The 27,537-nt window shown below is 43.3% G+C and overlaps 1 protein-coding gene across 3 annotated transcripts in view; it reads right to left on the bottom strand.

Moving 5' to 3' along the window:
* pdlim7 (PDZ and LIM domain 7) overlaps window positions 1–27,537 on the bottom strand; it is a 143,675-nt gene that overhangs the window by 82,968 nt on the left and 33,170 nt on the right. For all 3 annotated transcript variants that reach the window (XM_078550776.1, XM_078550777.1, XM_078550779.1), the window contains exon 2: window positions 14,171–14,322. In XM_078550776.1, coding sequence (XP_078406902.1) covers window positions 14,171–14,322 — 152 coding nt within the window. The remainder of the gene's footprint in view (window positions 1–14,170; window positions 14,323–27,537) is intronic.

Raw genomic sequence — 27,537 nt, forward strand, 5'->3', positions numbered from 1 at the left:
AATCTTTGTGTGGGTGTGGCTGGCCCAACTCTATGCTACACCTGCACCCCCCCCAGGAGTGAAGATCCCGTCATTCGGAGGCATTTCCCCTGAGGCAGGGGCAGTGAGCCAGGAAATTTTCTGACTTTTGCTACCTGCCTTGGGAGCAAAGATCCAGACAAGGATATTATTGATAATAGATGTCACTTGCCTCACTTTGAAAGGTGGAAAATTAGATTGTTCAATCTTAAGGGCAACGCCCATAGTCAGTTGGCTGGAGCTGCATTTCTAGCGGGATCCAAATGGTTTAGACAGACTTCATACTCCCACCCAGTGCTAGAGCATTCTGTTAACATGCCAACATATCATGCTCTATTTAACAGCCAGGCTGAGAACTGCCAAGTTTGTTAACAAGAACATGAATCAGACACCTCTCTGCTTGCAAACTGGCGCCAATAGTTATGACTCTAGAAACAAGCCAAAGTACAATACCAATAGCTCAAATAGTTCAGAAGGCTACAATTTACAATAAGCATGGGAAATTAACACAGGAGATTCATAAGAATGGTTCCAGCAAAAAAGAACTATAGTTATGAGGGTAGATTGGAGAGGTTGAGACTCTTTTCCTTAGAAAAAGGAAGGCTGAGAGGAGACTTGATTGAGGTATTCAAGATCCTGAGGGGTATGGACAAGGTAAATAGTGCAAAACTATTTCCATTAAAAAGAGAACATCAAGAACTAGAGGGCACAGATTCAAAATAATTAGCAAAAGGAGTAAATGTGATATGAGGAAAATTTTTTTCACCCAGAGGGTGGTTGAAGTCTGGAACAAACTACCTGAAAGGGTAGTGCAAGCAGTTTCGATCGAGGTATTCAAAAGGGAATTGAATTGTTATCTGAAAAGAAAGAATGTGCAAAGTTATGGGGATAAGGCAGGGGAGTGCGGCTAGGTGGAATGCTCTTTTGGAGAGCCAGTATAGACTTGACGGGCTGAATGGCCCCCTTCTGCACTGTAAAGATACTGTGATACTGTGAAGATACTGTTAATAAAGGCTTTCTTCCCTTTTCTTTCCTTCCTCCATTCTGACATTTTAAGTAAAGAAAAACAGTTGTAATATAATCAAAACACATTTGCATTCAATCAGCTCAAAATAAAGTATTCATTTCCTACACATTTTCATGCAGAGACATGCATAATCTGATTTTAACAGAGTTACACACGTCACAAAAAATATGCCCAAATCTCCTCAAACTTTTACAACTGTCCAAACCCTCTGCTTGAATAAATCTGCGTCCACAAAGCTGGTCACGCCCCCAACTCTTAAATCAGAATATCCTTCAATTGCACTTATTTGAGAGGGTCTCCTCATATTTCAAAAAGATTTTCAGGTGCAGCAAAGAAAAAGTATTTCTGCTGGTGTTTTATTGCATTTTTTGAGCATTAAATATATCCTTTCAATAATGGGGCATAGGGATATGACTTCATCTAACTACACTCTTGCTTTCAAAAATACATGTATTTGCACCCAAGTCTATATTCCTCAAACTCTCAAGCATGTCTCTATTATATTTATTCTCCCACTACATGCTTTTCCCCTCTGAAAGTATATTAGCTCCCATTTCTCCGCATTAAATTGTATGTTATCTAGCTGCGTATTCCACTAGCCTGAAGAGATCAGAAGGATAAACAGTCTCCAAACTCAACACTACAGTTTGAGAAGACCAGATTTCTTAAACTTTAATTATTATATTCTCCAAGTTGGATGCAGTCTTATGCGCTACCTCCTCCAATTAGTGAATTCCTCCAAACAATGACACAATGGAACTGAAGGACTGCAGGCGTTACTACACCCTAGTTCCATACCATCTTTATAGTATTCATGTTAATATTGAAATTCCTGGTGTAAGTTACAAATTTGTTTCAAGTAAACTAATCCTTTAAATGAGCCCAACAAATTTTGCAATAACCAGTTCTTATTTATAGACAATGGTGCTAAACTAATCATAGCACATTCCAAAGTTGAAGTACCTTCCAAATGTAACATTTTCCATTAGTTGCTATTCAGTAATATATTCAATTCTTCCCTGTAGCTCCGCAGATACTTATTAGCTCAAAGTAGTCCCTCCAGATGAAGGCATCAGCATTTGCTTTGATATTACATCACATTCAAAAGAAAGTTACACACTAAGTAAATTGCAATCTTTATAGTTACTCTCTCTAGGCCACACACATCTATGGCTGAGTTCACAGGGCTCGTATATTGCACATTCCCGATTTCCTTTGCACTACTTCAGGCAGCCATGCCTTAGTTCCCAAAACCACAAGCTCTGAATTTCCTCCCTAAATCGCCTCTCTTCCCTCTACCTTTCCCAAATAACTTAACACAAGTGAAAACCTACACCATGTTTATATATTATGGCACACTCTCAACAGATACATAGCCTTGTATTTAGAGTTCCAAATGTCCCCTGGCAATTCAACTCTTCACTCTGCCCCACCAGGATGAATCTTCCAATGTCCTTTTAAACAAAGGACACTTTACTCAATCTCCTGGGCATGCTTGAATGAACTTCCAGCAGCAAGGCGTATAGCGGTGGTTCTTTGGTCTTCAACTCTCCACAAGAGGCTTTATTCCTTCAAACAGGGGTTCCATCCTCACCAGAACTCCACCTGATTAACCCAAAAGCAGTCAATTTCTTCTACCTGGCATAGCAGCACCTGCTTTTGATCTGACTGCCTCAGAGTCTGTAAGTCTGCAAGCAAGAACAGCTGCATCCTCTTTTGTGTCCAGATGTTAAAACACACACCTGACTTTCATTAGGGCTTAGCATGGACCCCCTATCCTCATGGCAACCAAATCGAATGGTCCTGTCATAGGGCAAAGTTCAGTACAACTTCATGCCATCCCCCATTCCAGGGCATTCTATTTTACCTCAATTTAAAAGAGACAGGGGGGTCAGGTGTTTCAGTACTCTAATAGATGCCTAGGCTCTCAGCCAAGAATATATAACGAGGCTTGGCTGAGAGACCAGAAATCCATTAGTTTGTTGAAACATCAGAGCCCCAGAGAAAATATTGCTTGATTGAGAGCTCTGGCTCTCTGACTTCTGCTGTCAATTGCACAATGTTTATTTAAACAAGGTTAAGAGGTGTCACGTGCTTGTAATTTCAGCTATTGAAACATTAAGGGTCTGGATGATTAACACTTTTATCGTCCTGTAGTAAAAGGACCTTTTTTTAAAAAGTGGAAAGTTATGAATGAATTATTGTTCTTAAAGCTTTTTTTTATTACATATTCTATTGTCACTATAGTGTTCATTGGCTCCATATAGTGTATAGTGGGTAAATGGGCAGGGGCATGTAAGTGGCACAGCTTGGCATGAGAGGTTTGAGGAGGGGCATATCTTAGCATACGGGGCATGAGGGGTCGTGGCGTTGGGTGGAGGAGCATACCTCAGCATGAGGACAATGACATTTTGAATTTGACTTATAAAAAGTCCCCTAATGCAGACTGTGGTTCACGACACTGCTGAGGGGCCGTGAATGATGACTCATTGAAAACCTGACTCGACTCCCAATTTCAGAGGACCAAGACCCCGCAATGGAGCCAGCCAGGTTGGGAGTGCAGGATACAGGCTTTTGACCCAAATCAGCCCGCACCCTGAAAAATCAAAAACCCCAGGGATGGGATTGCGAACCCAGGGACTGGGTCCCAGCCACCATTTTTAAATGGTGCCCAAGTCATTCTGACTCAGTGTAAATCCAGCACTCATAACAATGCAAAATCTTGTCGACCACTGGCATATTTAGCCAATCAGTAAGAGGCACATGTTTTCAGTGAAAGTTCTTCACAACATTCTTTCCTCCCCTCCACTCTTACATCTTCCTGGGGTGGTGGTGGGAGGTGGGGTTAGTCTCATGGGCATTTCCTTGCAGTGTACATTCCTTTACTATGACACTAAATGCCAAAGCCACAACATGCATTGCTGCCTAATTTAGGACTGGTATTTACAAGATGTGAACAAAATAAGCTTTATTTAGTTTTAAAATTTTTACAAAGGAACCTCTGATTGGGAGTTAAGGAAGCTATTCTCTTTAAATACTAATCTACTAAAACTTAAAATCAGAACTACAGTTCAATAGTTATGTAATTCTTTCTAAAACTATTTGATCTATTCTATGATTCTAGTATAGTAAGGTGATAGCTATCCTTTTGTAATTTAGTCAGTGTTAAATTGGCCTTTAAAATAATATGCAATAGAGCTACAGGCAGCTAAAAAAGGCTCTATGAAAGGACACAACAAAAATGTAAATTTTTTAAAAACACTCCAGTTTGAAGGCTCTAAAGTTTTTTTTATTAGCCATCCAGAACGATTCAACATCTAAGTTCAATGAACCTGAAACTTGTTTCCCCCATTTTTTTCATTTTGTTTTTAAGCAGTCTTATGTACCGGATTCAAGGAAATGTACCAACCCTTCCTGAAAAGTACAGAACAGAATTATGCCCATGATCAAATATCTCATCTTACAATTCAAGCTAACTTTATTACCAACATGAACCCCATTTCAAGCATAGGCAGGAAATTAAAACTGAACAGCCTTTCACTTTAAAAAAAGCAGCTCCAATGTTGAAGCAAAAAATGTGATTCCATTCTTCATTACCCAAGTTTTTAAACTGTTCAGAGCTCTCTTATTAAGAATATGGAAAATTCCTTGAAGGTACACTTGTGTTTTGGATTTTTGGTTTGAAGGAAAACTTCTAATGAAAGACATTATAAATGATAAATCCAAGTTGTTTATCATAAAAGCGGGCTCCCTATGGTATAGCTCACATATAATTCAAATCATTGTAATAAAGCCAAATGGTTGATGCATCAACGAAGCACAGGGCCAGGGAAGGGGGGGATATAAAGTCAGAGTCAAAATAGGAAAGAGCAGGACAAATTTCATGTTATCAGGCAACAGGGAGTGGTTAAATCCAGGATTTGAAGGTTATTGACACCAGTGCCAGGGTAGAGAATGACGAGAGTGGCAGCATCCCCAAACCTCCCACCAAACGTCCATCACAAAAATACAGGAAATATGTAGAGGCAATTTTTTTCAGAATCCATAATGGAAGGCAAAAGAAAGGTTCACTGGCTGATTCCTGGAGATGAATGGTTTGTCTTGTGAGAAAAGGATGAGGAGGTTGGGCCTATACTCATTGGAGATTAGAAGAATGAAAGGTGATCTTATTGAAACATTAGATACTGAAGGGTAGATGCTGAGAGGATGCTTCTTCTTGTGGAGGAATCGAGAACTAGGGGCACAGGTTAAAAATGAGTGGTCTCCCACTTAAGGTGGGCAAGGTTGAGTTTCTTCTCTGAGGGTCATTAATCTTTGGAATTCTCTTCCTGAGCAATCAGTGGGGCTGGGTCATTGGAGATATTCAAGGTTGATTTAGACATGGTTTTTGATCAACAAGGGAGGTAAAGGTTATGGGGACAGGCAGGAAAGTGGAGTTAAGGCCACAATCAGATTAGCCATGATCTTATTAAATGGTGTCCTGCTCCTATTTCTTATTTATATTTCCTGTCTACATGCCCAAATTCAGGATGATAATTTCAACAAAGTGCTGAGGACTTCTGATATCTGTACATAAATCCTTCATCTGTCAGAGGATAGTCCAGGTAAATGTCTGGGGAAAGCAAAACCACATGTAAGTTACATCACAATGATTTCTCTCTTGTTTTTAAGCTGTATTCTATGATATATAAAGGGTTCTGCAACCTCTAGCAGACAACCCATAGAACACGGATTGACCAGCTTTCAGGTCTTCACCTGCAAATCTACATCAGTTTTTCATTTCTGTTAGCTTAGGCTTTTTTAAAAATGAAAAATCATCCTGGGAATAAATCCCTTGTATTCTGTACAAGGTTAATTACCTCATCACAGAAGTATGCCAGGATACCTCCATAGGGGTGTAGCATACAATTTTAAACATCATCACTGAAGCATTAAACTCCAGTTGGAATTACTCAGGACATGATCATATTAGAACAAGCATAATTTACTTTCAGAATCAGTTCCAACTTGTGATCATAAGTGAACTGCTGGGCGAGATTACCACCCCAAAATCACCGGTCCAGCCTGAAAGACACTGGCCGAGATTTTCCATTCTGGGAAACGTCTCGTGGCAGGGGTGGGAACCGGGAGCGTCTCCCGCAGGGGCCAGCGGGAATTTGCGCCGAATCGTGTGATGCTGGCCTAATTAATTATGCAGTTGGGGGTTTCTCAACTTATTGCGCGGTGAGTCGAGCTGAATGACACAAGTCCAACCATCATACCCCAGCGCCATGTTTAAAAGGCACCCGGGCATCAACTTCTTTGTCGCGTAGCCACCATTGGAGGAGGAGATGGTCCAGCGATCCCAAGGAGCTCCGGCCCCAGATTCAATAACACTTGCCTCGATGTGCTGCTCAATGCAGTGGAGGCCAGGACCCAGAGGATGGAAGGAGGAGGCCGAACCGTTTGACCAACCCTTCGTGGAAGGAAGTCTCCAGGGTGGTCAGTGCCCATGGCATCCACCGGAAAATTGCCCTGCAATTCCGGAAATGGACAAATGACTTCATCCGCACTGCCAGGGCGCGTGAACCCTCAACTGCTCACACTCACCTCACTGAATGGTAGAGGGGGCATGGGCCTCAGTGGCAAGGGCACAATCTGTGCGGCCCATGCATAAAATAGCTACTCAACATGATAAGGTGATGCCTCATAGCCCCACTGCAGTCCATCTGGTGGAGAGGCCACCGCTGGTCCCTAAACCTTCCACACAGGGAGCTCAGATGCTGTCTCAGTGGTTTGGGGGAGGGTGGAGGGGAAATAGAGTTATGTATTGAGGGCACTAGCAAGCACTGCTAATGACATGCCTCTGTAAGCTTTATCCTTCTATCTGCATGGGCTCACTGCTCTGGAGGGTGCTTCCCCAGACCCTTGTGGACAACATGCAGTACATCAATCACATGGCACAGTGGGTTATTTGTAAGAAAGCATGAAAAAGATACCCAAAACCCAAGCCAAGCTGGCAGGGGAGGAACCAGACTGAGCCTGGAGCAGATGGAGAGATCAGTGGGCAGCCTCCATACCCAATGTTTTCACACAGAAGCCCAAGGGTCATGCGTTCTTCCATTTTGGAAGCAGCTCATGCAGCCCCTTGCTTTCTCCTCTAGCACTTACAGGTGCCAGCAGGAAGAGGGGAAAACCAGGAGGGGGAGCACTGTCTAGCAATACTTCCAGCCCACAAAGGACCAAAGGCATTGGGGAGGAGGAAGAAAGGGAGGATGGTAAACCTCATCCAGCAGAATGCCCAGTTTCTGTCGGAGATGCACATAGATCTGCACTCCATCGTAGTGAGGTCTTGCTGTGGCTACGTGAGATGAGGTTGGGGCACCTCAACCTCCCTCCAGCTGCCCCTTCTCCTCTAGGAGTCAGGCAGGGGCCCTCAGGAACCCAAAGGGAGGAGGAGCGGCTGCTGGACACCCCTGGAGCCTCCACTCAGGACTCTAAGGGTGTCCGGCCCTTCGGAATCCCCTTGCCTGTGGCCCCAACATTTTGTCTTCTTGACCGTAGAGGAACCAGCTGCCCCACAGCAGGGCAGCCAAAGTAAGCCGGGGCCCTCCAGGCCTCAGGTCTCAAGAGGACACCCACCAAAGACATCCAGGACAACAGGGCAAACTGGTCAGCAGACTGCCTCCACCCCTGCTGCGGATTCAGGGAGCACCTAGAAGAAGTGGTGGGGAACCAAGATTAAGAAGTTACATGTGATAAAAACAGAAAATGCTGGAAGAACTTAGCAGGTCTGGCAGCACCCGTGGAGAGAGAAACAGAGTTAACGCTTCAAGTCCGTATGACTCTTCTTCAGAGCTGAAGGAAGGTAGAAACATGATGCATTTTATACTCATGTTCATATATATTCATGATTTCACATGTGGCTGAATGGGTACACTATCATTGTTAAGTTTCTTACACTTTTGTAAATAGATTACACTTGCACTTTCATGAGGTCTGATGGTTTAATTGCAATTCATAGCTGTTAAGCCTGTGCGCTCCCTACCTCCCCGCTCCCCCATCTTCAAGGGGGCACCCCAAGCTGGGGCTATTGCTCCTCGGAATCATGCATGTGCAGAGAGGCTAGGATCTTTGCGAGCTGTGCAAGAAGCCTTCCGCGCACACTGAGCCTTTGTCCTTTAAGCGCTTATCTGTTGAAATGCCTTAGCATGGTCAGTACTATGTGCTGGGATTCCCCTTCAGTTATCTAGTTAAGCTGACCTGCTGCTCCACCCATTCCCATGCAGCACCCATGCAGTTGATGCTCCACCCACCCACCCCTGCACATAGTGTTCCAGGGTCCTCAGTCGTTGGTGATCTCCATCTTCTGATCTCCTGAAAGACGACCTGGGGCAACCAACATGTCCATGCCACTTTGGTCCAGACGTGTTCCAGACCAGCATGACACCAGCTGGTGGTGCAGATAGTTGGACAGGGGGTACAATTCCAATCAGGCTCACATCTGCATCCCATTAACTTAATGCAAAACGGCTTCAAGCTGGCCTTTGGTGGGAATGGCGGCCCACCATGACGGGCAGGAGCACACATTCCTGCCGTCACTTCACGCTGGCGGGAAACCGATTTTTCAGCTCCTGCTACTTTGTGGCCTCCGCCCTCCATTAAACCTGCCTCTGTTGGGACTGGAAAATCCTGGCCATTGTTACTAAGTAGATTCAAAGAACATTTTAAATACCAAAAATGTCAATGTATTCCCACAAAGACATATGTTTTACATTTAAATATATTTTAGTTTATTTTAGGGGAAGATTGGGGACTCATAGTCTAGAGACCCAGCCTAATGCTCTGGGGATACGGGTTCAAATTCCACCATAGCAGCTGGTGAAATTTAAATTCAATTAACTACATCTGGAATTGAAAGCTAGTCTCATTCAAGGTGACCATGAAATGATCATCCATTGTCGTAAAAACCCAGCTGGTTGACATGTCCATTAGCGAAGGAAACCTAGTGTCCTTACCTGGTCTGGCCTACATGTGACTTCAGGCCTTCTTAACTGGTCTCAAGGGCAATTAGGGATGGGCAACGAATGCTGGCCTTGGTGCTGATGCCCACATCCCATGAACAAATGAAAAAAAAACTAGATTGGCTAGACACCGCAGAATTGCAATTCCAGTTTTCTGGTACAAATTGCTATTAAACATTAAGGAGAGTTACTTGAAGTGCACCTTTAACCCAAAAATAAGAGAGATGTTTGCCGGGTAAATCATAACCAAAGCATGGCCAAAAGGTTTGGCTAAGCAATTTGCTCTGAAACAAGGTTCCCACTTCCCAGGATTCATGCATGGAGGTTACGCATCTCAAAGATATGCATGTAACGCTCTAACTCTACATTTTGTCACAGGTTCTAGTCCCCAAACATGCAATGCCACATCATCAGAGTATGTTTAAAATTAATTCAGTTGCATCTCCCCTCAAAATTGAAATTCTCCAATCTCAAAGGAGCTACTTTTGAGGGTAATGTGAGATGTCTAATAATGAGATCAGGCAGTGGAGCATCAGAAACTTAAAATAAATTGTTAAAATTGATGTTTCAAGAATATAATTAAAAGGCATAAATAACAATAAAAATATGGCCCAAGGCAAACAATTTCTAGAGACCATATGTAAATGTTATTCTTCCTCCCAAGGTTTCTGCTTTCCTTTCTTGAAGACAGGAAGTTGGCAGGAGCTTGCCAAAACAGCAATGGCCAATATCATCCTCAGCAACATCTCAAGACCTGCATGGCAAGGGGTGAGTAGCAGCAACAGTTTTTCTTTAGTATTTGGCACAGACCATATTTGAAATTGGAATGTTATTGATCTGTATGGCTCACTGCTTATAAAATCAATTGAATCATCATGGGAGCCTGAATTTGTAGCCATGGCTGGATACTTATCTTCTCTACCCAATGTTTTTCAGATGTTCTTACTTTTCTTCAGGATTAATCCACTCTCATTTCACCTTTCTACTCCATACCATATTAGTTTACAGAGCTCCCTATTATGTATATGCCTTCTCCATTCTGAAAGTATGCAGCCAGTACATTCCATACTTTGATACCCACAAGGTATTCCACCAGTGTCTGATGTTATACCCACCCAGTCAATCACATTACCTAGCCACATATTTGGCCTTGGTTCTGACTTCTAAACATGTCTTTTTACATGTACTACATAGGCTGTGCTTGGAACCTCCAATTTCGCCATAAAATGGCTGAATTATTATATCTTGAACTCCTCCATGCCCTTCAATGGGTTAATCAAAGTCTTACAACTTCCAATTCTTCAAACTACCCTTTTATCTGTCAAAAGCTACCATCTCTTTCTTTTTATAACTTCTATTATTTCATGCTCCAATATTATTGTTCCATCTCATCAGATCTTAAATGAAACCCCAAATCTTCTGTTTTGATAAAAGTGCCGCCAAGGAGCTTGGTTTCCTCAAGCGTGCCGAACAATTGTGTTGCCTCAAAAATCAGAAGGCTGTGGGTTCATGCCCCATTCCAAGAGCTTGAGAATCTATTTAGATTGTGTGTTCAAGTATAGTACACAAGAGTACTGCATTGTCAAAGGTGCCATCCTTCAGATGAAACACCAGAAATTGCACCTGCCTTTTCAGGTGATGTACGATACTATTTGAACAAGAGGTGCAAATTGTAATAAGCCCATTTAGTCTAAAATGCAGCAATATCATCTCTTACCTATACAGTGCACATAAGAGCTGAATAGACAGTTCAACTCGCACTTGATAAAGGCATATATAACAAAAACTAACAAATACAACCAGCAACCAACTTTGTTTTAGGCTACTGAAAGGAAGAGGCACTAAACGCTTTGCCTATACAGGGGTTATTCAACATAGAGACCATGGGCTAGAGCCTAGCCCACTAAGGGTTTCTATCCAGCATGCCAGCCAGAGTTCAAAATACACATAAGTGGAAGTGACAGATTCTGTTCGGAGCTGTTCAGCTGTAAACGCGGGAGAGAAACAGTCTGTGATTGGAGGAGCAGCAAGCAGTGGGAAGGTGAGTGCTGGCACTGGAGCAGTGACATGAGTTCTGCAAGACGGGAGGGAGGGGAAGGTGCCTGCAGGGGGTGGAACAGGCTGCAAGGGAGAGGCTGCCTATTTTGTGTCTAGGTATTGAATGGTGACAGTGTTCAGCCATCGAGAATCTCGCAGCCAAGTCCAATCCTATCCTCTACCAGAAACTTTCCAGCAAAGGTCACTAAATAGTGCTCCAGTGCAGACTTCTTTCACTTCACTAAGTCTGAAGGAAAGAGGCCTATTATAGCCCACTTGCTTCCAGCTAGGCCAAGGTCATCCAGTCAGAATTTGAATGCGAAATCTTCCTGGTCTATGTGGATTGGCTCTGCACGTTGTCGTGCCTTTAGCTTTAAGCCTTCAAGGAAGTTTTTCTCTAAACTGCCTTGAGAATATACATATGGCATGTATTAATACATTATTTTCATAAAATGTGTGAATGCTCTTTTGCACAAAATATGATGATATGATAAAGGTCTAGGTAAAAAGTTTTACTAATGTTGGTTTGAAAAAAAAACTCAGGCGATATCTGGATGTTTATCTTTTTTGTTGCACTCAAATGCCTGAATTTTCTCTGACTGATTTCAACATGGCAGAATAGTGTAGCCTGTTTTTGCACACCTTTGAAAACCTGGACGTATCATGCTGTGGGAAGGATGGAGGAGAAGTCACTGTTGTTATTAACAGAGAAATGTTTCAACATATTCATACTGTAAAATTTATCACTGTTTTGGTTACTTTGACCATTTATTTATTTTTTTCCTGTTTGTCTTAAAAGAGGCAGAGAGGTTTAGGGGGAGAATTCCAAAGTCTCAGTATGTGCTTTGAGGAGGAATTGATCTGATCTCTCCCCAGAAAACTACCATGCAGGGTTGTGCATGCATAGGTAAATGAGAGGTGATTCAAACATGTGATGGGCAATTGCTTTAGCAGCGTTGGGTCATTTCGGAATCACCTACCACCTTGGTTTAGCGGCTACAGTGCCAGGTATCTCACTAAACAAGTGTTCAATGTGGTGGCAAAAAAGTAAGCTAATAAATTAGTCTTCTCATTTGAAGCTTGTTCATAAAATTTGTAGTTTTGATTAATAGCCAGATAAATTTCTGTTGCCTTACCTTTCCGATTTGCTCAGCGGGTCCGAGAGTGAAAGAAAGATTGAAACGTGGTCCGTCACACAAGAGGTTGACACCCCTGGACTATACCATTCTGCTACTCTTAAAAACCACCACTGTCACAATACAAAAACAGTCCAGCCCAAATACATGGTCCTGGCCAGCAACAAGATTTGCTGCTTCTCACTGCTCCCACATTTAAAGAGCTTTTAGGCCCAGTACCAGTGCAATGAACTTCATGAATACGGAGGAGTAAATTTATAGGGCAGGACTTTTCAGATAGTGAGCAATCCTACCCCTCCATCCAAAGAGTCAGCAGCCCCACTGCCATTTTATGCTCCAAGAAGCGTTAGTTGGCTGGAGACAGGACTGCCACCCCACACTTGCCTCAGAGACCCCTCAGCCAATCTGATTGGCCAGCAGCTCTGTAGTCCCAGCAGGAGCAGTCACCAGGATTGGGACTACAAACAACCTCCATATTCGAAGACCAGGAGTCCAGGAGCAGGTAAGTGCAGGGAGGTAAGGCGCAAGGAGTCTTGATGGAGAGGCCGGGGAATGGGTGCAGAGGTAGCGCCTGTGGGAGGCAGGCCTTGGATGGGGTGGCTGTGGTGGAAAGGGGCCCTTTAGAGGGGCACACCCCCTTGGTGCCCCCACCACCTCCTCCCCCCAAAAACTGAACAGGGCCTCCCCCTCGTCCCAGAATTCCTCCTGCCAGCCAAAAAATTGAGGCCGAGCAGAAAGCAGCTGATTGGCCACTTAAGGGCCTCAATTGGGGTGAGAGCGGGAGGGCTTCCCTGGGCATTGCCTGTCCCACGTGAAACTGCAGACACGTCATGGGAGGGGGAGGGGGTGGTGGTGGTGGAAAGACCACCCAGGGAACTTTACCGGCCCCTTTGCCCGAAAACCCATCAGTGGGGGTACTATAAAATTCTGCCCATAGTAAACTGTGCGACCGGAGCACAGCCCAGATATGAGCATATAGAGGACGTGATTTGGTCCTGTGTGTCTGTGCCAGCTCTCTGGTAGAGCTATCAAATTAATTGCAATTCTCCGCTCTTTCCCCATAGCTCTGTAATTGTTTTCCCTTCAACTATTTATGAAGTTTTCTTTTGAATGTTACTATTTAATCTGCTTCCATCACCCATTCAGGCAGTGCATTCCAGATCTCCAGCTTCTCCAGTCCCTTCACATAATCGAATTCCCTCATGCCAGATACCATTCTAATAAATTTCTCCTGCATCTCCTTCAAGGTTTTGACATCCTTCCCACAGTGTTCAATGCTGGGAACCACACTAACATGCAGCTGAGGCTGAAAAAGTGTATTAAAAGGTTTGGCATAACTTCCTTGCTTTTGTACCCTATGCTTCAATTAATAAAGTCAAGGATCTCATTTTTAAAAATAAGACACCCTTCTCAATTTGGACTGCCATCTTCAAAAGATTTGTGCACATACACCCCCAAGGCTCTGGGTCATGCACTCCCTTACACCTTTAAGTATCAGGGTACTTTAAAGTGTTTGCTTTAACAATGTTGGAATAAAGATGAATTGTGAAGCATAAATATATCCATTAAGTAATGCAGCCACCACACTTCCCCCCCACCCCCCGCACACCTCTTCCTAACCTCCAATCTTTTCAGTCAGAATTCAATGGAAAAGAAAGGACTTAAGCTATCCAGTATATGCAATGAATTATCTCATAACACCTCTACATTTTGAGCACGGGAACACAAACGATCTTTGTTTTGAACTATAAATATAACATAACTGAGTCATTCATCACATTATATCACATGGTATATTTCATATCAAATTACAATTATCTCAGTTTGCAGGAAGACCACAGGATTACATTAAGAGGCAAAGTATACATCACCCATTCTTACATCAACCGTATTGTGTTTACAAAGGTTACAAGTCACATTCCCTAAACCATGTTCTTCTTTAAACTTACTTCCCCAGGGAGAGTGCCAGGAATCCTAAACAGGATTTGATTTTGTTCTGTGCTTCCAGATGAGTCATTCCTTCAGTATTTTCACCATTGATGGATAGCACAGTATCTCCTAGTCCGACATTCGCTAGGTCTGCCTTACCGCCGGGTGTAATCTGTAGCAAAACATACAATTTTGATGTTTTAGTGCAGTCTGAACAAAGCCTTCCAAGGCCAGTAGTGAATAGACAATTTATGTATGCCTGAATGATTAAATACAGTTTCTACAAGCTTTTAAAAGATTTAATTATATGCAGTGAGGTTATTACAATACTTTACAACCCCCCAGAATTTTATGAAAAACAAGCCATCTTTTGACAGGCATATACATCGGCTCATTTTGCAGGATACAGTAGTTGACTTGATAAATAAGCTTTGTCCTACATCAAATTATAAACTCAAAAATTGGTTGTTCAATCTCCTGCTGCAACTTTGTTGGAATCTCAAAGAAACGACTTAAATGTTCCTTTTCAGCAGTTTCACACAGTTACACAGTTTGGGTGGTAGTGCTGGTGATTGTGGGGGTGTTGGAGATGTTCAGTGATCTCCATATGAAGTTATGGTAGAACCATTCAGCACATTCTCCCTCCATTAAAGTTCAGGGTTGTTGTTATTTGTTTGGGTGCTTGCGTTAAAATATACAGGTAGGGATATACACACTAGTGAGGTCTTTCAAACCTTACCCATTACTTGAAGGTAATCATTATGTTAATTATCTCCCTTCTTTGAAATGTTAGGTGCAGGACAAGTTTGTGCGATTCACATTAAGGGTTGTTCGGGGGGCCAAGTAACTTGGTATGTAATTCAAATGTTACAATAATTGCAATTCAAATGCTGCACAGATGCAATCAAATCTCTGTCTGGAAGAGTGAACATTGATTAAAAATATTTTATGTATTTTATACTGATTAAAAATATAATTGACCAGAAACTTAACTGGACCAGACACATAAATAACATAGCTCCACCAGCAGGTCAGAGGCTGGAAATTCTGCAGCGAGTAACTCACCTTCTAATTCCCCAATACCTGTCTAACATCTACAAGTGGACACAAATAAGGAGTGTAATGGAATATTCCCTACTTGCCTGGATGAGTAGCTCCAACAACACTCAAAGTTCAACACCATCCAGGACCAAGCAGCCTGCTGGACTGGCACCACCTCCACCATGGCAGCAGTGTGTATCATCTACAAGATGCACTGCAGCAACATTCCAAGGCTCCAATGACAGCACCTTCCGAGCTGCATATATCTGAGCTCTAGGGCGTTGTGTTTGGGTGGGGGGGGGGGGGACGGGGGACGGACCCCAAAGACACACTGGGGTACCTGCACCCCACACTCCTGCCCCCGAAACCCTCCCCATCCCCAGGAAGTTTCCAAGTAAGGTTTGCATTGCAATTGCCTGGAAGTGCAAACTTCCCCTGTGCAATTGCCCTGCACTGGGGACCATCTGAAAACGCAATTTAAATCGCAAACTTCAGATGGTTCAGACTAGGCTACACCAATAATTACCTAGAAAAAATAAAAAGAATTAAAACCTCTGACTTCTGGGTAACTATTGCACAGATGCAGACTGAGCCCCCACGGGAATCCCCCTGAACCCCCAGAGGACACCATACACCCCACCAACTGCTCTCCCCCATCCCTCCAACTAGGCACACATCACGGGACTCCACCCAACCCCTGAGGGACTATATAACCCCAATGGGAACTCCCCAACCCATGGGATTTCCCCCCACCCCCACAGGGACTTCCCTTCCCCCCCCGGCCAACCAGACCCAACTCTCACCCCATCTGCCCCCTCACCAGGCCTGGCTCGCACCTCACCCGCCCACCCCCGAGGCTTGGCCCACCCAGCATCACCCCCACACACACACACTGAGGTACGACCTGCCCCCTCCGCCGAGGCACAACCCAACTCAACCTCCCCCCAGACATGACCCGATCCAACCCGACCCACCACCCTGAAGAACCATCACCCAACCACTCTCCAGCACCACCCCCACCCCCCAAATTCTACCCACTGACCTTCTAGTTATCTTTTCACTGGCCAGTCAAAGGCCTTTAAACTTGACTGTACCTTTAACTTGCCTGCTTAATGGCAGCTAGTGCTGTGAAAAAAAAGGAAGTGTGGCCTCCTTGCATCCAACAGAGCTGCACTCAATGCTAGGCCCCAGGGGCGCACTGCACTGCCCGGATCTCACTCAGCCTGAGTTGGAAGGTCGGGCAAAATAAGATTGAAATAAATTTAAGGGTAAAATACTAGGAGTAGAGAGGCAATCCAACTCTGATTGCCACTCCAAGGATGCTCAGGCCCATTGCCATTCCTTCACTGTCAGTGGGTCAAAATCCTCGGACTCCCAATCTAACAGCACTGTAGGCATAATTACAGCACAAGAACTGCAGCAGTTCAGGAAGGCAGCTCAGCACTACCTTCTCAAAGACAGTGTGACATGAGCAATAAATGCTGGCCTTACCAGCGATGCTCGCAGCCATGAACAAATAATAAAAAAAGATTTTGTAACATGACGAAGGCCTAGGCCTGAATTTTTCCTTTGTCGGGCGCACGTGATCGGTGGGCCTGGGAGCGGTTGGGAAATGGGCCCCAACCGTGATTTCACGCTGGCTATCTGGAAATGCGCGCTGAAAAGCTCAGTGCTGACGGGGTGGGGGCGGGAAGAGGGTGGGCGATGACGACGACGTCATTGCGGGTGCAGGAGAACGCTTTGAGAGGTCTTCCTGAAGGCCGACAGTTGCCTCAGGGAGCTGCAGACCTGCAAATAATAGAATAAAGCATAAAGGAGCTGCAAAAAAATGTCCATGCAGCACAATCCTGAAAGTATACCTCAAAAATACTGTCCCCAAATATTTATTTTTATTTTCTTCCGTAACAGAGATTTCATCCCGCCCTTGGGTGAGTTTTCATGAAAAACGTAAAGGCCGCCAGGCCGATTGGTCCGTCTGCCAACCGTAAGGTTGGACAGGCCACGAAAAATCGCATTCAATTGCGCCATTAATGGGCTTAATTGCCCGCTTAATTGTTGGCAGGTGCGCTTTCGTCTGCCGCGCGTGCCAGCCGAGCGAAATATTGCGCGAGTGCGCAATGGATGTCGGGACATTCGCCCGACGTCATCTCACGCGATTTTACACTTGATCTGATCGGGTGCCCGCCTGCCCACGGAACGTAAAATTCTGCCCAATATATTGGGGACAAGTTATGTACTGTATTGCTGACTCCTGCTGTATTCTTTGATTTCTTGCAGTTTTAAACAATAAAACTAGCTTTGTGTTGAATTATATGGTCTGACAGTGACTATTTTTCTTTTTGAATAGACAGGTGTGCACCCTGGGGGGGTGTCCAATGTAAATTATTTCACTAAAAAGGACAATAGCTAATCTGGAGGCACATTACATCAGTGGGAGCCTGAATTGTAAATATTACTTTGTCTATTCTTAGCAGCTTGAGGATGACAGTCGCAGGGGATTTGAGATTGCAGGTAGTTAGGGAAATAATGAGGTAGTGTTACAAATTCACGTTTGATATTGATACCTTCTTGGATCCATCACTATTGACTTTTTCTTGTAAGTTACCTGAGAATGTTTTATGAAATCTGGCTTGCACTATCCTATATCAATTGTATGATAGTAGGGCTTGGAGGGTAACAATAACACCCCCTTATTGCCTAAACTGGATAGTCATGGCTCTTGACAGTCTTCAATTAATCTTCAATCTCTCCAAAAGGTGGACTGAGTTAACAATAGGTGAGGCAAGGCTTAAGTCCACAGCAAGATGAATGTACAAAGTTATGATTAGGGTCATTTGTTTGTTTAAAACATACTATATTCATTAATACTATGAAAATAACACAAGTGCTACCCCAGCATATTTTAGTGAGTCATTGTGCTTGATATAAACAGATTAACTCCTCCACATGCTGCACTTTTTGACCTGCCTTTTTGGCTCACTGCTGCTTCTGATGCAAACCTGCATAATTCTCAATTGCTCAGATTAAAAATCCATCTAACAAGGTGTTTATGAATTATGGAAACAAGCAACTGAATCAATTATTTACAGTCAATAAGAAACAACTTCATAGCAATCTCATTAGCATCGGAGGAACCCACTATTTTAGACCTTTTTTTTTAAACTTGTAATGGTCTGCCTTTAAAATGCAACATTGAAAGTAATTATTTTTCTAACTCTTGTGGAAAATGCAAAATAAAAGCTGAAACAAGACAGATAGCTTAAGGTTAATGACCTTTCATCAGTTTTCTCTATCAATTCTGCCTAACCTGCTGATAATAGCATTTTGGGCAGGATCTTTAGGTCAGCGAGCAGGGGGTGGGGCCCGCTCGCTGATGCGTAAAATAACGTGGGATGACATCAGGCGGAACTCCCGACGTTGCCCTGCGTCATTTCAATTTTCAGGTCGGCGGGGGCTCAGCCTATTGAGGCCATTGACAAAGTCATTAACCTCATTAATGGATCTGCCTGCCCGCCCAAACTTAAGGTTGGTGGGCAGGCCAGGAGCCCTGGCGGGCTTCAGATAAAGCATGAAACTTCATCCATGGGCGGGATGAGGTTTCATGAGGGTTTTTAAAAATTTAACAAATGTTTGATTTAAAGTGATGGACATGTCCCAACTCATGTGAGTGTCACATGAGGGGACATGTCAGGGAAATTTTGTTTTTGTACCTTTACCATTTTTACATTTGGAGCCGATCTCCCTGAGGCAGCACTTAGCCTCAGGGAGATGAGTGCGCTCTTTCGTGCCCATGCGCGAAAGAGCGCACTCTCGACTGAGGGAATCCCCCCCTGCCCACACAGGGAACGCATACTGCTTCCTTCCAGACGTCACGCTGGGCGGGCCTTAATTGGCCCGCCCACGTAAAATGGTGGCGCGCTCCCGATCGAGGGCACCAATCGGAGGCGCACCTGCCTGCGCCCGCTCCAGCACGTCCGCCCCCCCCACCCGATGGGAGGAAAATTCTTCCCTTTGTGTTTTTATTACAGATAACTTTGATGTTTTTTCCTCATTGTCTGCAAATAATAAGCAATTCATAGCTTCAAGCTGCTTAGGCGGATGGAACACTATCTTTAGATAGGTTTTAAGAAATGCAGGTGCAAAATAGACAGGGATCCACTGCAAATCACAAGGTAATGCTATTGTAACACACTGGTGCCATTCAAATATATATTGGGAAATGTGAGTCAACTTCCATAAAGCAAGACTAATCATTTAGGCCCATATGTTGATCATTTTCATGATCTCAAGAACACTGGTAGCTACTGTATGGGTTACAATACCAGGATAACTTATGTCATCCTATGAATGAGCCACTGTTGAAAATGCCCTGGGCTTGGTTGGAGTGGGCATCAAGCTAAAAAAAAATTAAATATGCGGAAAAGGTGTTTTACATGCGTAAACTGGCCAGAAGATGAACCATTGCTTTCGGGCATCCTGCTATGTCAACTAGAAGACTAAGTAAACCCAATGTTTGAATCAGTCCATTATACAGTGAATGCTTCTGGTAAGGTAAGTTGATGTGTTACTTTCATTTGGTCATGGTAAATGGAATGAGTAAGCCCACAATTACAATGTATCAGAGGAAATAAACATAAGTACATGGAGCCTGAAGGAAGAAGTCCAAGGGTCTGATTTTCCTTGGTTACTTTCAGAGCTAAAAAGCCTCCAAGGTGGTCAAGATGTGGTATTGAGCTGCCTGCCTTTAGCAGCAGATGCCATCTTGGTAAAGGAGTTGAAGCATGCACTAGCTGCCTGGAAAATTGCTAAGGGTCTAATTGACAATTAAATTTTGTGCTAACACTCAGTAAAGAGGCTGCAGACCATTTTGGTTTGCTCTTCAATTAACAGCCTCTCTTACCCAGTGAGCAGCTGAACAGGCGTAAGAAGTTGATGTGGATTTCAAGTGCTAATTAAAACTTACTGTTCAATTTCTGTTGGTGCTTTTGAGGTGCACTGGTAGACTTTTTGTCAAGTCTTCAACATTCTACTGATATTAATTCTGGAAATTTTCTGAGCACTTTATCCAAAGCGAGTGAGTGCTGTGCTATTTGACCTTAAAGGATACCTTTATAGGAGTCGCTGGGAGAAAGAATGGGCTGGTTTGAGGACATCTTGCTAGGGAACACCCTTGGCCTGGAGGAGGGGGATGACATGAGGCCAAACAGAAGAGCACCAGTAGCTTCAGCAGAGAGGGGCAAGGGAGTGAGATGGGCTACTTTTTCTCTCCCCACCTGTGGCTCTTCCTTTTGACCCTCTCCATCATGTCTGAAGGGTTCTCAAAGTTCCCACATTTTTCATATCATCAACAAGGATATGATTTTTGGACTTTTACCTGAAACCAGACAACGAGAGGAGACAGAATATGCATTCATCCCTTTAAAACAATCAACACAAAACTAAAGCCCATCAAAATCTTGCATAAATAATCACTACTAACTACGGGGGCAGGAAGACCACAATCAATGCAAATATGCAAACCCCCCCAATACTCCACACATACAATGGCTTTCAGTTCAAGACTAGTTATGGGGGCAGGAAGACAATGATAAACATCATGCGAGCCCATTAAAAACGAGACCACAATCACCTGGGGAAGCCCACCAAAATCAAACAAAGAACTAACCTTGATTTGGATTGAGATAAGAAATTTGAAAAAAAATAGTTTAACTGGGCCAGGAGATCTGAAGTGAGCAGGTTTTGGGCAGCGACACAGAAGGGTGGGCAGTTTTGAAAGTTGACACAGGGCAGTGAGCAGTTTTTGGAGCGGTTTGAGCAGAGTTTAAGGAGGGAGATGAGCCAAGCGGAGGAAGGAGATCTGGAGGTTTGCAGGCCCACAGGCAACATCACGGCGAGGGGCACGGGGTGGCAGGCTCAACCGAAGACAACAAGGCCGCAACCGCAGCCCTCCACACGAAGATCGACCACCCACAACCGCATCCTCCAACCAACTGAAGAACCTTTGCAGATTCCACAGACCAGGACCACGTGGGGACGGCAGGCCCCAGAGGACACAAAGAGCGTACCCCAAAACTGCAACTGGCTTACTTGGCTGGATTGAGAACTGTCAAGGAACCCTGGTTGGTGAGCATGATCCCTGACCTCTCCTAGTTCAATTTAGTTAGGTTTTGGGAGTGGGACAAGGGTAAGGGGATTAGTAGCGTGATTTTCCCTCATTATGCCGTGTGTTCCCCATTCTTAACTAAGTGTACTTTGTAAATCTGTATAATCTCAGTGTCATCCTAATGTTAAAAGTTCATTTGTAACTTCAATAAACTCAGTTGTTTTTTTCTTGCACCAAAACCAGTTGTCTGCTGCACTTTGTCACAACCCCCAAATAAGTCCAAGGTCTAGAACCCAGGGAGTGGGAGCGATTCGAACCGCTCAGAAGTCAGAGGTGAAGCTGACACACACCACCACCCCCTACATGTCCAAGAACCTGTGAAGATAGTGCCCCTGTTCCTTCCCAACCTTTTAAAAAATTTTTGTAGAGAAAACAACCTGCCAGCTCCCACCTGACTGCCCACACCAACCATATTATGGCATGGGCAGCGTATTATCAAGGTCATTTGGCTTGTTAACAAGCTCAATTGACCTTCAATTATTTAGTCAAATATAGTGCGCTGGCTGCCGATTTTGGTGTCTACCCACCTTCTGTGTTAAGGTGGTGAGCTCGGGAAGGTGGTGGGGTGGGCACCCATGCTATTTTATGTGACACCCCCCCCCCCCCTCCCCCGCCAACCCCCCCGCTGAAAACATACATACCCAGTGGGTGCACATAAAATCCAGCCCTTAGAATCTGTTTTCAATCTTACATCAAAATAACCATCCAAATTATGAAGGAAACTGTAATTTCTGAGCCCCAGAAATTGACTGAATTATTTCATGAATTAATGTATTCTGGTGAAACTGATGCATTCCGACATTCAGAGCACATTTAGATCTGTGCAACGTCACCCTTGTTTCTTCTTGCCTTGATGTCTTCCCTCTATCTATGTTATTATCTCTTAAAACATTGAATAGCATAACTCAGAAACCTCCCACATCCTGTGTAATGAAAATATTCCAGCTGAACTGTGGTCATTCATAGGGCCCAAATACAGGCATCCTTCTGTAATGGCAGTTATTCACTTGGCTGTCGTGTGCTATCGTGAATGGTGTAGCTAACGCCTCCTAACCCCTTTCCATACTCAAGTGCAACAAATTGCACACATTTTGACTTAGAATTAGGGATGTTCTGCTACCATCAGCTTTTTGAGCCCGCTTCAGCTTTTTGAAGTACTCCAAGTTCACAGCCATGCAAAACGTAATTCTTCCATTATGAATAAATCTACCTGGATCACCCTTATGAGTAAACTAGAAAATATGAATCAAAATATTGACGGAGAGGGGCAGATCATGGCACTTTAATGCAGTACTGAGGGAGCACTGCACTGTTGGAACTGCCAACGTTCAGGTAAAACATTGATGTCCCCTCTGCCCTCTCTGGTGGATGTAAAAAAATCCTATAACGTTACTCAAAAAAGAATAGGAAAGTTCTTTCAGTGTCCTGTCCAGTATTCATCCTTCAACCAACATAACTAAAACACAGATTACTTGGTATTATCTCATTGCTATTTCTCTACAATAATGGTTATGCCTCAAAAATACTTAATTTGTTATGAAGTGCTGTGAGGTGCCCCAAGGTTGTAAAAGTCATTACATAAATGTAAGTTATTTCTTAAGTTGAGCCAAATCATCAAGGAAGGTGTCTAGTGGACCACTCTATACTGTACCATGGTAACTGACCTCATTCAAGCAGGGAAGAAAGGCAAGTTACATACTTCAATAAATGCAGATGTACATGCACAAGAGTTAAGTGGATAAATTGTATCATAACTCATCATTTCAATAGCATTATTCACTTTATGTCTACCCACAATAAAGACAAAAAATTCTGTAGTTGTTAAATTCAGTCCACATGGGCTGACTATGCAGAAACGGATGTACTTGTGGGGGTCATGCCAAATATTACTGACAGGAATTGTAAACCACAATTAAGTTAGCTTGTATCAGAAAGTAAAATTGCCACAGGTACCTGTCATCTATTGTAAAAGTCTGTGAATGCATGCACAAGGTTCTGGTTATGAGAGTTACCATCAAATTTTAATCTGGATTTCATCACCCACCCCATTTCCTCTTGAAATGGATGATTATTTTCAGACATTACCTCACAACTGTTTCAGATAATTCAAAACTCTGGTTCATACAACTAGCTTCAGTATTGCCAAGAGTTAAGGGAGAAATTTAATTACCTGAAAATCTTTAACTTCAACAACCATCACATGCATTATACCTTAAGTAAATGTATTTACTCATGCTTAATTACTGTTGCACAAATTATAGAAACACTGCTGCACTGTGAGCACTTAAGCTGAGAGTGCTTTTCCATTTTTGTTTGTCTAAGCATCAAGACTGGCAACATTAATGGCCAGTATGTATCCATACTGACAATGACCACCATCAAACCCAACAGATACAGTATAATCATAGGACACCAGCACACTGATCATGCATTTTCCTTTCTATTTTCAATGGACTGGATTTTATATTCCCCTGCCAGTGGCTTTGAAGCCTGGGGGTGGGGGTGGGGAGGGGGGCAAGTAAAATCTAGAGGGTGGCTTTCCCATCACCTACCTGTCTGGTTCCAACCTGTCTGAAATTTTATGGGTTGGGGGGAGATGCTGGGTCTACTTATGCCCTTAAATGACTACCTCATCATGCAGCCCCAGCAGTATTTTTCCTGCGGCCGAGGGAGGCCCACACCAAGTGGGAAGCCCAGCAGCTTTAGCTGCACAGGCTGGAGTTGGGCAAGAGGTGATGGGGGTCCTCCTTTATGGGCTCTCTGGACCTGTTGGAAGCACTCCCCCTCCCAAGATCACCCCTAGCTCGCACTGCCCCCCCTAACCCTCCTCCCCCTGCCTGGTGAACCTGGATTTACCCAGGCTCCTTGACATGGTGGGACTGCTGGTTGCTGCAGCAGTGGCCACCACTCCCAGCTGGCATTGTTGGGACTACAGTGCTGCTTGTCATTCGATTGATGCTGCTCTCAGCGTTAAACTGCTGCAGGATAGCCCTCAGGATCGTGGGTGGGCTCTCCCACCCCCCGACATTTAAGCGGGGAGGGGGAGGGAGAGAGCCGCAGCTGGCACCCGTAAAATTCAGCCCAATGGCAACAGCAAAATATTTTTTAAACAACTTAGTGGGATTTTGGGCTTTTACAACAAGGTGATAAAGTTCCTAATTTAAAATAAAATATTTTATTGACTATCTACTTAAAAGTGCACCATTGCAAATAAGCATTATTATTTGCACAATATAACTAACATTTATTGGGAATGGTAGCATAAATGATTATGTTATTGGATGAGATTATTGCTGCAGAAACACAAACTCAATTTCCACTATGACTTTAAATCCTGCAGAATCCAAATGATTAAAATGAATCTGAAACAAAAACTAGTCTCAGTAATGGTGACCATGAAACTATTTGATCATTTTAAAAATCCATCTGGGTCACCGAGATCCTTTTGGGACCTTATGCAGTCTGACATCTCAGACTCCAGGCGCCCAACATGGTTGGCCCTGCTGAAATAGCCTATCAAGCCACAGTTGTATCAAACCATTACAAAAAAAGGTAAATAAAAATGGATGAACCACATGAACTATAACAGCTGAAGGCTGCGGGTCACCACCACCTTCTCAAGAGCGATTAGGGATGGGTGATAAATGCTGATATTAAACATTTTTATTGATGCAAATCGAAATGAATGAGTATACTGGTAGAGACGAGATTTAAACAATACCAACTGAATGAAGCTTTAATCCAATGCTTTAACAACTAAAGCTCATCCCACAAAAGTTATCACAAACTTCACTGGCAATTCCAAAAAGGAGCAATTTTCAGAATTGGTCAAAGTTTGCTAAAAAGTAAGAAAAAAAATCACAACATGAGAATGTGAGGGAACAAATCATGCCTTGTCAAATTTATTCCTTTTAAATAAACATTCCAATAGTTTAAAATGTGTACTTCTCAGATCCTGGATTCAAATTTACCTGCTATGTCAGGTACAAAAATTATTTTCTCCTCTTCCCAAATGTGAGTAATAGGGCCAAGTGAAGTGAATTTGCATAGGCTCAAGTCAAAGCACAGTTTACCAATACTTGATAGTAATGGAGCAAGGTGACAAAAATATCTAGTTCATGGTTCCTGCATTTTAGAATATGCCTTTTAGTTTTAGAATATAACTTGTAGCTAGTTTTAAAAATTGAAGTTTTAACTGTAGAAAATGGGGTAAATGCAATGTAAACAAGGTGGGAGGTTATTAAAGGTCAGAATAGAAGATAGAGAGAGAAAACAGCAGGTGAAGAGACTTAAACAATGTACAACCTAACCAAAAACAGAAACTGACAAAGGAAACAGAATGGAAACTGAGCCTCTATGGAAACAAAAACTGAGCAGACTGAAACTGGTTGAGGCTATATAAAGGGATACAGAGTTAATTGGAACTAGTACATGCATTTTGCAGCTCATAGAGAAAATAGCCTAAGTAAATGACAATTTAAACTGCAAACCTGCACTGTAAACAGAAAAGCTAACTTCATAATTTGCCACATTGAATGCGGGTAGGGCTTAATCCCAGTTTAAATGTTGTGAGGGAACAGAAGCTGAAAGGTTGCCTAGTTTGAAACAAGTGGAAGAATTTATAGTGATCCTCACTGAGTCTTGTGGCAAAGAAAGTACTCTGCAAATTAGCTTGGAAGCATTGAGAAAGCAACCAGGTTAAGGGACAGAGGCATCCAAAGTCAAGAGGTAGCAAATGAACGTCTTCTGAAAGTAGCTGGAACTAAGCAGAATTTAAAATAGCTTCCAGAGACTGTGGCATGCTTATGGGTGGTACCTACAGAAGTAAATAACTTTAACACTGATGTGCCTTATAAGAGAATTCTTAGAGGAATAAAGAAATAAACCTGAATGTATAACATATGTAGCTATAAATAATATTGTTGTTAATAGGGCTTGTTTTGTTTAAGTCTTTTATATATAACAAAGTTTTCCCTAAGAAAATCATAACCAGGGTGAAGAGGCCACAAATTCAAATGGTACTGCAAGCTGAAGATTGACCTGTTCGAGAATCCAACTATCGCCCTTGATGTTCAATGGCATTACCATCACTGAATCCCCCACTATCAACATCCTGGGGGTTACCATTGACCAGATTGAACTGGACTAGCCATATAAATACTGTGGCTACAAGAGCAGGTCAGAGGCTAGGAATCGTGCGACGAGTAACTCACCCCCTGACTCCCCAAAGCCTGTCCACCATCTACAAGGCACAAGTCAGGAGCTTGATGGAATACTCCCCACTTGCCTGGATGAGTGCAGCTCCCACAACAATCAAGAAGCTGGACACCATCCAGGACAAAGCAGTCCGCTTGATTGGCACCCCATCCACAAACATTCACTCCCTCCACCACCAATGCACAGCAGCAGCAGTGTGTAACATCTACAAGATGCACTGCAGGAATTCACCAAGGCTCCTTAGACAGCACCTTCCAAACCCACGACCACTACCACCTAGAAGGACAAGGGCAGCAGATAGATGGGAACACCACCACCTGGAGGTTCCCCTCCATGTCACTCACCATATATCGCCATTCCTTCACTGTCCCTGGGTCAAAATCCTGGAACTTCCTTCCTAACAGCACTGTGGGTGTACCTACACCACATGGACTACAGCGGTTCAATTACCTTCTCAAGGGCAACTAGGGATGGGCAATAAATGCTGGCCCAGCCAGTGAAGCCCACATCCCGTGAATGAATAATAAGAGCTACTTAAAATTGGTGCAGGGGATTTTCTGGAGCTTTAGCCAGGACTTGATCTTATTAATAAAGACATTGGGTGAAACATAAGAACAAATGTGACAATACTGACATCTCTTGTATGAATGGCACAAAACTCAAAAATAGCCCCACATATCCTTCCAAAATGCCATGCATTTGCTTGCTCACGCTCTTCTCACAATTTAAAAACAGCCTAAAGGAAAGATGCACCTACCAGTAAAATATCTAAGAAACTTCTAGGCTTCATCAACTCCTACAAGAGCAAAAACTAAAAGATTGCAACAATGTAGCTTTCATTATTTATAATTTTATACTCTATAATTTTCTGATAAACAAAAAGCCCTTAAATATACAATTTTAAAAAATATACATGCATTCCTAGCTATGGGGGGCACCAACTTTTCCCATTCTTAATGAACCAGC

This window comes from Cetorhinus maximus, chromosome 10 (genome assembly GCF_964194155.1).
Source record: "Cetorhinus maximus chromosome 10, sCetMax3.hap1.1, whole genome shotgun sequence".
Lineage (NCBI taxonomy): Eukaryota > Metazoa > Chordata > Chondrichthyes > Lamniformes > Cetorhinidae > Cetorhinus > Cetorhinus maximus.